Source organism: Falco biarmicus, chromosome 7 (genome assembly GCF_023638135.1).
Source record: "Falco biarmicus isolate bFalBia1 chromosome 7, bFalBia1.pri, whole genome shotgun sequence".
NCBI classification, from domain to species: domain Eukaryota; kingdom Metazoa; phylum Chordata; class Aves; order Falconiformes; family Falconidae; genus Falco; species Falco biarmicus.
The window spans coordinates 67,413,786-67,427,017 of record NC_079294.1 but is presented as its reverse complement, the minus strand read 5'-3'; the positions used below and the strand labels follow the sequence as shown (position 1 = coordinate 67,427,017).

Below are 13,232 nucleotides of genomic sequence, written 5' to 3'. Positions count from 1 at the left end.
AGGCTCTGGTATGCAGGCAGGTGAAGGGGAGCCATTGCTTGTCATGGGCAGTCATGGCAGGTTGTGGCCCTTACTGCTTCTTCTGTACTTGCTCTTGCTGTTGCCATTCACTTGACCTTCTTCCAGTTTTTCTTTTCTTGAATCCAGCATGGAAAAAGCAAGTGTGAATGGAAGGAGTGGCTGCTGGGTACAGTGTGGGATGGCAGAAATGATGCACGTTGTGCAGCCCTGGGGATGTGCGATGGAGAATGCAGTGCACAAATGTCATCTGAGGTGGCTGGTCACCTAACAGGGCTGAATTTCACCTGTCATCTCTAACCATATTCATGGAGAACTGTGCATCCTTTGCTGTGTAGAACTGGGATGTGATTAACCAAGGAAAGCAACCCCCACTGCTATGCTGTCTTTTCTTTGCAGGGAGGCTGTTGGAAGGGGATTCTCTGGAGCTAAGCTGTAGTGCTGGGCCTGCAAAGGTGATACTGGAACCAAACCAAGTAGTCATTTTGGACTGTAACTTGGCCCCTGTTGAGCAGGTGATTAACATCACGTGGAAGAAGAATGGATTTCCATTAGTGGAGCAGGAACATCTCCACGTGCTTCCAAATGGATCACTCTTCATCTCATCCCAGGCTGTGGCAAAGGACAGTAAATATCCTGAGAGGGATGGTGCTGAGGGTAATTACTCCTGCGTGTCTTACAGCTCCCTAGGGGCTGTCACCAGTCAAACGGCTGCAGTCAGATTTTCAAGTAAGTGTTGGTTGGGTTTTTTTTTTAATTATTTTAAATTTTCCCCCCTCCTGGTACTCATACAGACCATCTGCCTCCCAGAGAATTAGAGATAATGTGTTTATGAAGTGAAATTCTGTTAATGATGTGTAGGTGGGATTTGGGATAGTCCACAAATAAGCAGTGGTGTCTTTCTCTTATACCACTGTTAACGTCTTGTGTAACTCTCCCAGGTAAGTGCCATCAACCATGAATTAAAAACAGGGCCCTCCTCACTCTCCAAAAGATAGTGCTTGTTTTTGCAGAGAACTCGACACTTCACAGCCCTGAGTGCAGGCACCCTCTGCCTGGGAAGGTGGCTGTAAGGGTCTGGCTAAGGCTGCGATGGGCTTGTTGCCCCAGTGATGTAGATAAGGAGCACTGCCCTAAATCTGTGAGCACTGGCTGAAGCCAAGGGTCTGAGTGATGGGGAAGTGGTTGGGAGAAGGCACCCATTGCCTTTCCTCTGCATGAGTCTGCTCTGGATGATGTGGACAGGAATGCATCTGCATTACTTATGTGGGGACAGCGGGGAGGACTGGCAGTGTTTGTGATGGGGCTGCTTGCATTGGTGTGCTTTGTGCTCCCAGCTCAGCTGTGCTGGGCTCTTTGTGCTGTCCACACCCCAGAGGTGGCAGTGGATGGGCTCCAGCTCTGTGCAGAGCTGCCCTGAGCGAAGAGTGTAGATACACTGATAAAGAGTTAGTCACCGAGAGACAGTCAGGTGGACGAGTGGTCACTTGAGGTGCAAAATGGGCTGGAAACAAGCCAGGCTGTACTCAGGTGGTCTGAGTTTCCCCTTTGTCCCTGCTCTCAGCAGCTGCCTTAGATCTTAACAGGATTCTAGGGGCACCGACTGCTTTCCCCATTTGGAACAGCTTTAGTGTATTTGCATATGGCCTTATGAAAATGGTAAAGGCTGTGAACATAGCTGGGAACTGATGTACCAAAGGAGGCCTTGGGTTCTTTCATCTTCTGCACTGGGAGGTCCTGACAGACAGGATGTTGGACGTCTCCCCTCCTGGTGGCTTTTGTTTGTGAAAGCTTAGCTCTGCCTTTAGTGCAGTAAGTAGCGGAAGAGCAGGAGCTTAATCTCTGGCAAAGCAACTTATCTGATGAGAGCCCAGGCTGGTCACCATAGTGAGCAGGAGTGTTGAGGCTTTCTATGTGCTTGGTGGAGCTGAGGGAGGTACCAGGGTCCCAGTGGGTACAGATGCACCAAATTACAGTTCCCAAACGTGCTTTCTTAAAGCACAGTGCTGCTGATTTCAGGTGTGGGAGGAAAGTAGGTAAGCTGAAACAGTTTTACAATGCTTTGGTGCTAGTGAGCATGTCCCAGCATGGAAGGATGTGTCCAGCACCCTGCTTTTCAACCGTCGTGCATCAGGAGAGAGCAGTGTGCTCAGGGCATCTTTGTCCATTAGCATGGTCTGAAACGCCTATAATGAGATCCTGTCCTCCCACAGAGACCAAAGTAGACCATGGCACTGGGTTTGTGCTCCCGGTCAACCTTCTACCGTTGTCTTTCTGTGTCTGACTAGCCTTGCCAGGCCCCCATGGCTATGCAGGACCCAGAGTTCCTGGCCCCACGGCTGCTTCTCCTCTGCCCTCTAATGCAAGTTACTGGGCTGCTCTTGTCCTTGACTTTCTAATGGTGCATTTGAGTGGTGTTGGCAGCACCAGAACTGCAAAAGGGGGCATTTAAACTGAAATGGGCAGGCAGGGCAGGGCAACCTTTTCTGACACCTTTTCACTAATCTGAAGGTTCCTCTTCTGCAGTCCCAGCTGTTGGTCCTGGGCCTGAAGAGCTGAGCACAATGCAAGTGAGGAGCTGCTCAAATACTTTTCAGCCTGTCCTGCTGTGACAGGGTGGTCTGGTCTTGTGAGGACTTGGCAAAGCTCTCTGTAAGGAACTGAGAGCAAGTTCAACTGGAGGGCTGAAGGGAGGACATCGTAGCCCTGAGCAGAGAGGGTAGCAGCACTGGAAATGTGCTGTGGGTCTCATGCACTGGATTTGGCCATGCCCATCAGCTCAGCTGCCTCCAGGTTACCACTGCTCTCTTCTGGGTTCCCTGGTGAACAGTCAGACAGTTTGGGGAGGAGCATGGAGGGGACTTGGGGAGTTTGATGCTGAGCAAGGAACGTTGAGACCAGGGTAGAGCCAAGCAGCTGTAGCTCCCTCAGTAGCTGGTGAATGCAGTAGGTGCCATTGGGTTTGGTCAGATGTTCCCAGCAGGCAGAGTTTACCTCATCTCAGCATGGTGCAAATCTCTGAACTCCAGGGGAAACTTCAGAAAATGAAGAGCAGCGTGCAGGCTAGAACAGACAGCTGTCTACATGAGTGTGTGGCTCTGCTTGGTGTCAGGACCGTCTTGTGAGGTGGATATCCCTTTATAACGGAAGAGATGAAAGAAAGGGCTCTTCAGGCTGTTTTTCATTTCGATCTTTGAGAACGACACTCCAAGATGTGACATTCCACGATCTGAACCGCTGAATCTTTGCTCAGTGTTCAAGAATAAAGTTCCTTTGTATTCAGGAATGGCTCCTGAAGATATTTCAAGTGTGTGAGTGCCAATAAATGATTCCTTGACCTATCAAACAGGTGAGGTTAAAAAATAACGCAAATACAGTAACAACTTCTCTCTGGTACTGTGGCTTATGTAAATGTTGATGGGCGCAGCTGCACAGCACACTATCAGGGCTGAGGTGCTTTTGCACTTGCTCAGAGCCATGTTAGGTGAAGATGCAGAGTGGATGTCCTAACACCCACTTCACACTGTGATGTGTTCAGCCTCTGCTGCCCCAAGCAGGGTGGTTCAGCTTTGGCCAAGCACGTATTTCAGTCTCTGAGCACTGTGCTATAGAAACTAGCACTCCTGATGGCAGGTGAAGCTTTTGCCAGATCAAGGGAAAATCTTTGACCTTTGCAACGTGTCCTGCTTTTACAGTCAGAAAATGTTTAGCATGTAACACCCACGGATTGCTGGTGACCCATCCCTCCTGTTCCATCCTTTTGGTGATTTGTAGTGCCAGATAAATTAGCTGGTTCCAGCCTTTCATTAAGTGAAGGGACCCCTGAGGGCTGAGAAGATGGTCGGGGGGTCCTGCATGCAGATACTGTCCGGGGAGGTGGGAGGCATGCAGTAGAAAAGGTTCAGGTGGATTTATTTGGCTGTTCCTGCCCCAATCCTAGCCACCCTGAATTAGGATATATTCCCTTTTAGGGATGACTTGTGTTGAAGTTTGCACCTTGCCTTTTGCCTTTTGCAGTGGTTTGTGCCTCTTGTTACAGACCTAGGTTTATTGTTTGGTGTCTCATGTGTGAGAACAGTGGAGACCTCTCAAAACCAGGAGACTGACTTAAATTGCCCTTCACTTCCCCTGGATTTTTCCAGAGGAGCATGCATAGGTGACACATTTCTCCATCCCATTCTGGGTTTCTCCCAGAAACAGGGAATTTCAGGTGAACTCTCTCCTTGTGCGTACTTGTATGTCTTCTTTTATTACCACAATAATGGTAATAAAATTTATACTAAATAATATAAAATAATAAATAAATTTCCGTACAGGGAAAGCGCTGCTTCTGTGGCACACACATGCACCGGACAAAGATACTCATTTCTGAATGGAGAGCAGCGAGGGAATTGATTAATGAAATGCATCTCGCTTCGATTTGTTTTGTGGGTTGGGCAGAAGCACTCACTATATTAGCATTCAGCTGGTGCAAATGAGATTGTAAAGGCCTGTTGTGTTTTGGTTTTTTCTCTCCTGCTGCTGAATACAGTAGTCTATCCAAAGCTGTTTACGTGTAAGTGCAGTTATTCTTTGTGCTGATTGCCCTGGGCACTGCTGATCAGTACAGAGCAGTAGAAGAAAACCTGTTCAGCAGGTGGGATGTGTTATCCCTGCCATCAGCTTGCGCTTCTGACCCGCAGTGCATTTCCTTCCCTGGGCTGGGGTTTCTCACCTGGGGATGTGGGACACTCTGTGCGCCATAGAGTCTTGCAATGCCAAGGAGGAATATTTGGGTATTCATAATACCAAGTAACCTCCTGTGGCTTTTCATACCTCGATTCATTTATTTGTTCAGCTTGCCCTGTATGAGCACAGTACTCGGTGCCACCAGGACGCTGTGGCAGGGCAGCTAAGGGCTCAGCCCAGTGCCTTGTTGCAGTAGGTGCAAAAGCTGCTGCTGGGGGATTTGGATGAGTCCTGTGCCACTTCCCTGAAGGCAGATGCCAAATGCACCTCGTGGTGGTAGGGATACACTCCGCTTCTTGCCTCTGCCCGTGCCATGCTGAGTCCGTCAGCCTTGTTTGCCCGTGTGTGCAAGGGCTTTCATGTATTTCCTGCCTTTCTTAGCACTGCTTCTGTGCCGTTAGTGTCATCTGCCATGTTTCAGGCTTGTGGAAGTCTGCATCTCCCTGCTGACAGCCCCAAGAACAGCTCTGGCACCTCCAGCTGTAAGGGCTGCTGGCTCCCCAGTGAAGGGAGGAGATGCGCCAGGCAGCAGCAAGCCCGGAGGCTGGAAGGGGGCTGTTCAGAGCAGACAGGCGGGAGTGACAGAGGTTGAACGGTGTATGCGGGCTATGACACTGTGATGACTTCCATCCTTCCCCTTCCAGTGTGACCCAGGTGTTCAGCTTGTTCATATTTTGCTGGATAAACATGTGGCTCACTGCCCACTGTTCCCCGGCATCCTGTGTGCAACCAAGGGACACCCATGCCTCGGTCCACCATCCACACCTCATGGCAGTGGTGGCTGTGGCAAATGAGGAGGAGCGAGCAGTCTGTGGTGGCTCTTGGTGTGAGCGTGCCTGTTAATTGAACAGCTGCTCAGGCTGATGAATTAGGTCTACGGGTTTCTTTGAGCCCTGTGTGCTCCCGTGTGGAAATACCAGGGGCATTATTGTAGTTGTGGGAGGGTGTAGCTTTCTACCTGTTAATAACTACATTTGTGAAGATTTGTTAAAGCTGTTAATTTAGCTTACACAATTTATGCGAGGGAGGTTCTAGAAAATTACAGTAATTGTGACTGTCAGATGAAGATGTTTGCTGTGCCTGGAGGGAATGGGCCTGTGTTGCGTGGCTGCTGGCAGCAAGCGCAGGAGAGGTTTGGTGTGTTACTGCACCTGGAGGGACAGGCCACAGCAGGAATCAATGCACACGGGCTCTTGTGATCCACTCTCCACAGGGAGAGCATCTCTTCTCTGTCATGCACGGTGTGCCTGGGATTTGAGGAAAGGCAGATTGGGATTTGCTCTTATTTTAAGGATTTATTTTATGGATTTTATGCAATTTATTTTGTGGATTAGGTGTATGGGTGAGTGAAAGCCAATGGCTGTAGGCAGAGCCAGGCTGGGCAGGAAAACCTCCAGGAGATGAATGCACAGGCTTTGGACCATCTGCAGATGTAACTTTCAGATGCTGATCCAAGTAGGTGGGAAACTGGCATATGTGAACAGGCAGGAGCAAGGATTACTGATGTACGGATTAGCTGGGCAGCACAGGACCTGTGCGGCCATATGGCCCTGCAAACTGAGCGCTGTTCTGGCTCTGCCTCCGCTGTGCTTTGGCAAATTGCTCCCATGACTCTATGAGTGTTTCCCTTCTGCTCCCCTGGCCTGTTCAGAGGTGAGCTGTTCAGAGACGGATGGTTTAGGCAGTATACGTGATCTCTCGGGGGGACTGAAGTTAGATAGAATCTTAGAAATACCTACTAATAATTACAAAAGGTACAAAGAGGATGAGCACACAGAGAGTGGGGGCAAAGCACTGTGGGAGGGAGCAGCAAGCCCCTTTCAGAAGGCTGAATTCCTTGCATAGACTGCATTTTCTGCCTGGGGTGTAGTGTTGCTGGCTGGCAGTCTTTCCAAGCTCTCGGCCTCCTGTACGGATCAGTCTGCTGGGAGAGGGGGAGGGTGCTGTGTTTCACCATGCTGCAGTCGCCCCTGGGCTCGCTGCTAAAAGCCTTGGCACACACGGCTTGGCTCCAGCTGGGTTTAACTTGTCAGTGGGGAGGGAGCTGCATGCTCCATTCCTGAAAGTGCAGAGCCTGCTGCTTTGGCATGTTGCTCAGGGCAATTTGCTGTAACGCTCCTCACCTTCTCACCTGCAGTGGGTAATTTTTACTGAGTGGCCTGTTAAGGTGTTCAGGGTAATCGGTGCAACAGGGCTGAGGGGTGTTTTGGGGCTCAGGATGGCTTTGCAAGCTAAAACCTAGCTGAGGCATTGAAAATAGAGTATCTGTCTATCATCCTTGTTTCTCTTTTCCCCTCAATCATCTTCTTTCCCTGCCTCCCTATGTGAAGACCTCTTGCTTTGTAGCACCTCTGCAGTAGTCCCTTCTATCAGAACGTGTTTCTGGGAGGAGAACAGCCCCTCCTAAGTATCCCTGTGGCCCTAGGGTGAGCAGTGTGTTGGAGCCTGTCTTGCGCTGGCTGTGACCCACACGCACATCTGTGCAGTGCGCCAGAGTAGCAGGATCTGCTTTCCTGTCCTCTCCTTCCGCAGCAGGCTTGCCTTGCTCTGGCTGATTCTCTCCTTTCCTCCAAGCATCAGCTGTTTGCAGCACAGCTCTGAGCCTAGGCTGGGTCACGTTGTAGGTGCTGGACATGTTCTGCCTTGTCCATTCGTCCCAAGGGGTATTGAGGTGGAGGGAGGAGGAGCACAAGGGATCACAGCGTGCTGTGGACTTGGCTCCAAGCTGATGCAGAGGATGCTTGTGGAGCAGCAACAAGCCTGGCCAGCAAGTCTGTCTCTGACTGAGCTTTGCCAATGCTGAGATCCAGGGTTCTTGTGAGTCCTACATTAAAGAAACCTATTCACCGTTCTTATCTTGCTTGCTATGCACAAGAGATCCCTGTTCATGTTCCCTGTCCTCTCCTTCATTGGAGAGGCTACACACTGCTCCTTTCAGAGCTTGCAGAGGTGATTTATTTTCAGCCTGTCCTCAGTGATCCCCACAGTCCCTGTCCTGATGCTGTAAAAAAAATACGACAGCAGTGCTCAGCCTCTGAATCCCACTGCAAGAGTTATCACGAGAAGGCATTAACAGACAAAACATGGTTTGCTCTGCGCTGCCAGGGTTGAGCCTCCCGTGCCCACTGAGCTCAGCCTTTGCCGGCAAGCTGTGCCTCTGCCTGGGAAGCCTGACTGTTTCTATGTGCTGCTCAGAGTGAGAGGGACACTGCGCTGCCTAATCGGGGTCGCTGTTTAGTCACGCTCCTCCACACCCTAATGAAAAATCTGTCATGGGTGCATTTCTTGGCTCTTTGCTTTTGAAGAGCCATTCCGGAGCTCAGCACAGCAGGCAGATGGGGCTGGATGGAGGTGAAGGACAGGATCTGGTTCTCAGCAGGGAATTTCAGGCTTGCAGGTGCAGGTCTGGCAGGTGGTAGGGAGGAATAGCTGGCAGCCCCATGCTTTGGGACAGGTTATTGTGTGGATAACTCCGGGGGGCCCAGGAGGCACAGTCACCTTTTGTACACCTTCGCACTTCATGCCAAAATGTGCAGAGTTAAGCCTGGTTTGCTAAATGCCCTGCGTTCTTACCAAACTGTACAAAATATACACGCGTGCAGCCGTGAGGGAGAGCAGAGAGAGTGAGGAGCTTCCCCCTGGGATTTGCGGAGCCTTTTCACCGCTGCTGGTGACAGGGGGTTGCTGTTCATGCACACCATGTGCTAGGTTCTCTGATCTCTGGAGACTGGTTTAAAGCTGCTGTAAACTTCAGGACCTCATTGTATCACCTTAGATGATGTCACTTAATAACGAACAGAACAGACAGGTGACCTGACATGAAGGGGAGGAAACAGAGATGCCTATAGATTTTGTCTTTTTAGAACGATTCCTGCCTCCCATCGTGACCTTTCTGGGTACATGACCCTTCAGAGCCTGCCAAAGTATTCTTATTTACGCTTGTAGGATGAAAAGAGAGTAAGGGAAAGAGCACTAAGGATATCTGCTGCCAGGAGAAGGTTGCTTTGGTGGTGCCATCCTGAATGTGTGCTGGCATTTGATGGATTTTCTTTTGAACTCTTAGGTTCAGCAAGTTTTATTAACATGAGCTTTAAAGATCTTGTAATCTGTAGAAATTACTTTGTGTTAGTCTGCAGTAAATATTTGAAAATACTAAAGCAGGTGGCTGAATTGGGGCCTATATATTAATGTCTTTTTCAGTTTTTTCCAGGAAAACATTTTTTATTGTTATTTGCATTGAATTGAAAAACTAGACTCGGCAGACAGCTGGTGGGAGAATTCAGTCTGTAGCTGCTGTGGAGAGCCATGAGTTCCTTTAAACATGTGATAACTATTTAAATTAAAGAAAAACACCGATGACAGCTGAGAATACGCCAAGGTTAAAATAGGTCATGTAAAAGCATTTAATTTTCAAAATTCTACATACTTTCTCAAGCTAACACTGCAATAAAGTGTTTGTGTGTGTGATGCAAAGAAAACCTGAGATTTCGAGTACTATTAAATGCAAAGCAATGATGGAAGTTCTTGGGAGGCGGTGGTGAGACAAGCACATGATTGTGTTGGAGGACCAGAAGGTCACTTGGGGTCCTTATAAGCACCACACTGTGCTTGGCCCAGTTTTCTGTTTTCTGGCTGAAATTTATGTTTATTGTGCCACAGTCAGGATTTCTGGCGCTTGTGTTATAGCGTTGCTGGATGAATTTGTACGACAGGGTAGGTTTAACAGCAAAGGCGATTTAACAGAGACTTATTGAAAGCAGAAGCCAGTTCTTCTCATGGAGAAGAATACAAGCTTTCTACCCCAGTCAAGGAGCCTGCATGCATATTCAAAACTCTACCGTGTGACTGAGATGCCTTTGGGTTATGCTATTGACAGGAGAGATGCTGACAGCCCCAGGGGGAAGATTTCTGCTCTGCTGAAGTCGGCAGGGTTTTGCTGTGTGCATGGAAAGAGAAGATGAGGCAGGTGTCTATGAAGGATGGGAAGGGTGCAGTCCAAGAGCAATCACAAATGTTAGTGCTTTGTCTCTGAAGCCAGTTCAGCCTCTCTGGTATAGAAAGAAGCATACAGACAGGGGTGAGCCTTGGAGAGTAAACAAGTGTCCTGGCATGTATGAAATCGGTCCTCCTCCTCTTAGCAAGGTGGCTGTGTCTGTATCCCCTTGACTGCGTGTCATCTGCTTGAGTAGGATGAAGTTGGTTTTTGCAGGCAAAGCTGCTCACTGCGGGGAAGGAGTATCGTAAGCCTCATGGTCTCTTTCCCTAGTCTCCAGCATTGCCAGCCTGTGGGCAGTTGTTTTGTGTAAGTAACTTGACATCTGGCTTTGTTCTTCCTCTTGCCCTGTTTTAATTTCCTGTGGCTGCAGGAATGCCACAAGGCAAGGGGAAACTCGTCTCTCAGGGCTGCGGCATTTCCCCTCTTCTTTTTCTCATTCTACGTGTCCTTCCCAAGTGGCACAAGTGAACAAACAAGGAAGCAATTTAGGAAGGTAACTGCTGAAACCAGCAAATTGCCTGTCTTTTCTGTCACACTGCCTTAAAGGAGAAAACGAGGCAAGAAGCAAATTTGCACATTGAAACCTTTCAGTTACTATTGTTAAGATTGCTGAGGGTCTGTAGGGCATGGGGAAGTGACGAATTACATTTCAGGCTATCTTTAGGAGAGAAAAGCCTTCCTCTTAACTTATACATTATAACAGGTTTGCATTTCTCAGCAGAAACACTTGAGTTAATAACTTTCCTTCCCTTCTTCTTTCCCCAGCATTATCACGCTTTTTCCAACAGCCAGAGTCGCAGACAGTGGAAGAAAATGGCATGGCCCGGTTTGAGTGTCGCATCGAAGGACTACCCTCCCCTGTCATCACGTGGGAGAAGGACCATGAAGCTGTTCCAGCAGAACCCAGGTGATTCCCTGATTGCTTTCCTGGGTCAGCTTGAAAAAAAACCAAAACAAAACCTGACCATTTAGGATGTGGAAATCCTTCATAAAAAGGTAGAATGAAGCGACCAGGTTTGGACCTGGTAATTAAGTGATGTAAGAGGAGGTGTTTAAGGGGCCCATGCAAACAGGTCTATAAAACACCTAAATAAAATTAACTTTCCCCCAAACATCCAATCCACCCAAACAACAACAACAAAAAAAAAAGGCAGGGGGAAGAGGAATAATAATAATAATGATAAAAAAACCAAGTCCACTTTTATTACTGATCTCTTGTTTTGGAACCTTTACCATGACGTACCAAGTGCTCACTCTATAAAAAATAGTTTCAAGGAAGTGAAATTGGCTGATAAACAAAGTAATTGAGACCGGAGCCTCAGTTTTCCAGTGGCGTGGAAGGTCTGTATGCAGAGGTGTGCAATTTCAGCACAGTTTACATCAGCCATTTACTCCCCGTGCAAAACATTGGAGGGACACCAAGAAGAGTATGCAGAAGGGCAGACAGCAGCATAAAAGTGAATGGAAAAACTTGAAATTGTGCCAGTTCTTACAGCACAGAACCTGCACCCTACTAAAGCCTGTGTTGTGCAGAACAGAGCGCAGCAGGCAGTGGCATGGACTGCCTTTGGCTTGTCCTTTCGTGTGAAGTTAAGTGAGGTAGAAGTCTTTGGGGGATTGGGGCCTGGCATGAGGAATATTTCTGCAGCTGACTGTGAGGGTGCCATGTTGGGGGTACTGGGCATACCCAACTGAACTCCATGATGTGGTTTTTCTTTCATTTTGGTTGTGGTTTTAGAGACAGTAGTTTTCTTCACTGTTTTCACATATTTATCTCAGGGTTAATGATTCTTCTAGACCACTGTGTGTGCTCAGTAATCTGGGAGGTCTTTCCATTTGTTTGATTCCCATGTTTAGAGGTCATCTAATAGAAGACCCTGAATTTTTTTTTTCTTTTCTTTTGAAAAAGGTAAGAGTCCTGCAGCATGATACCCTTTCCTTAATGAAAGTCAGTTACAGGCATGAGAGGAGGATAAACCAGTAGTTAGCTGTTAGTTGGTCTGCAGGGGATCAGTGGCTATATTGTCCTTTAGTTCTTAAAAACTCATTTTCTGTTGTGCTGAAGGAGCTGTTTCCCTCCCAGGGTAGTTAAGCCAAGAGGCAGGAGGAGAGGAAGAAAAGAGAGGTGGGGAAAGATTTAGGAATAATTCTGCAGCAGTGACTGTTTCTATAAGAATAACTGCTTATATCCTTGAGTATGAGGTGTGGCATCTAAAGGTTTATAGGAGACTGTTGCTTTGTAATGAGAAGAAAATTAATTAATAAAAAAAGAAATTAAAAAACAAAAAAGAAGGGATTGCAGGGAGAAGTGTGCCATAGATAGGGCAATGGCTTTTTAATGAGACAACTCGATGGATGTTGTGAAATTACTTGCTCAGAGATTGCTTTCAACACGGGCAGCCTGAAAATTGTTTTCCTTGTAAAAGCCAGACCATAATATCTGGCTGCAGATCTTTCTTTTTAAATCGTGTTTTAGATAATACGCTTTTCCAGAAGGATTTGCTTTTTTGTTGTTGTCTAGTTGTTGTTGTTGGATTTAATATAACCAGCTTTCGAAGGAGTTAAGTGAATTCCAGGAAATGTTGGCTGCCAACCAGAGCGTTCTGTTATCCTTACTACATCATGCCTAAGGACAGATCTCAGGCCAGCCTGATTACTGTGGACTCCCTCCTGTGCACGCTTTGATGAGCCTGTGAAAATGCAATCATTTGGATAGGTAGGCATCAGGATGATGATTTCATATTTCAGAATAGCACGGTTACGTGTATGTACAAAATCAGGCTCGGGCTGTAGATAATAGCCCTTGAGATAATACTACTACATCAATGTTTGTGATTTCTTTTAAGAGGGATAGAATAATCATGGGAAACTGACATTGTGGGGTTTTTTTCCTTTTTTCTTCTTTTTGTGTGTGTTGATCTTATCTTTGGGCACTTTCTTTGCCCTTTGCCCTTGGGTTACAGGTTCTAGCATGGTACCACCTCAAAGGTGCTGAAGGCTGAACTTAAAAAATATTTAGGCGACCTAAAGGGTATAGAAGTGCTTACTGATGTTTTTTGGAATACCTTTGCTGCCCTGCTGAAGCTCAGGATAAACTTTCATATGTGAGTAAGGCACAGAAATATTTTTAAATTATGGCTCTGAAATACTTTTAAAAAACATGCTATTAAATCTGCAGCAGCTGCTTGAGGGGTGGCTTGCAGGATTTCTCCAGCTTGCAGTTGCTTTGGGACATGTGCTACATCTCTTGGCATAATCTTTTCTCTGTTTTAGGTGCTGGCTGGGTTTCTCCCCAGGATTCAAATTGCTGTTTATTTTCTCTAGAGCCAAGATGAGTACTTGCTAGGAACTGGAAGTCTTTGGAGTTCTGCACATAAACACATACCCTACAGATCACATGGTCTGCAATCACAGTATCTTTTTCCACATTTTGGCTAAGTGAGGGTTTTATCTGTGTGGAGAATTTACTTCTGTCATGTTGTCAGCAGTG

At 47.4% G+C, this 13,232-nt stretch overlaps 1 protein-coding gene across 3 annotated transcripts in view; it reads left to right on the top strand.

The window, feature by feature from the left end:
- The window catches only part of IGDCC4 (immunoglobulin superfamily DCC subclass member 4), a 101,451-nt gene that overhangs the window by 34,570 nt on the left and 53,649 nt on the right, over nt 1–13,232 (top strand). For all 3 annotated transcript variants that reach the window (XM_056347089.1, XM_056347087.1, XM_056347088.1), the window contains exons 2-3: nt 418–747; nt 10,508–10,649. In XM_056347089.1, coding sequence (XP_056203064.1) covers nt 418–747; nt 10,508–10,649 — 472 coding nt within the window. The remainder of the gene's footprint in view (nt 1–417; nt 748–10,507; nt 10,650–13,232) is intronic.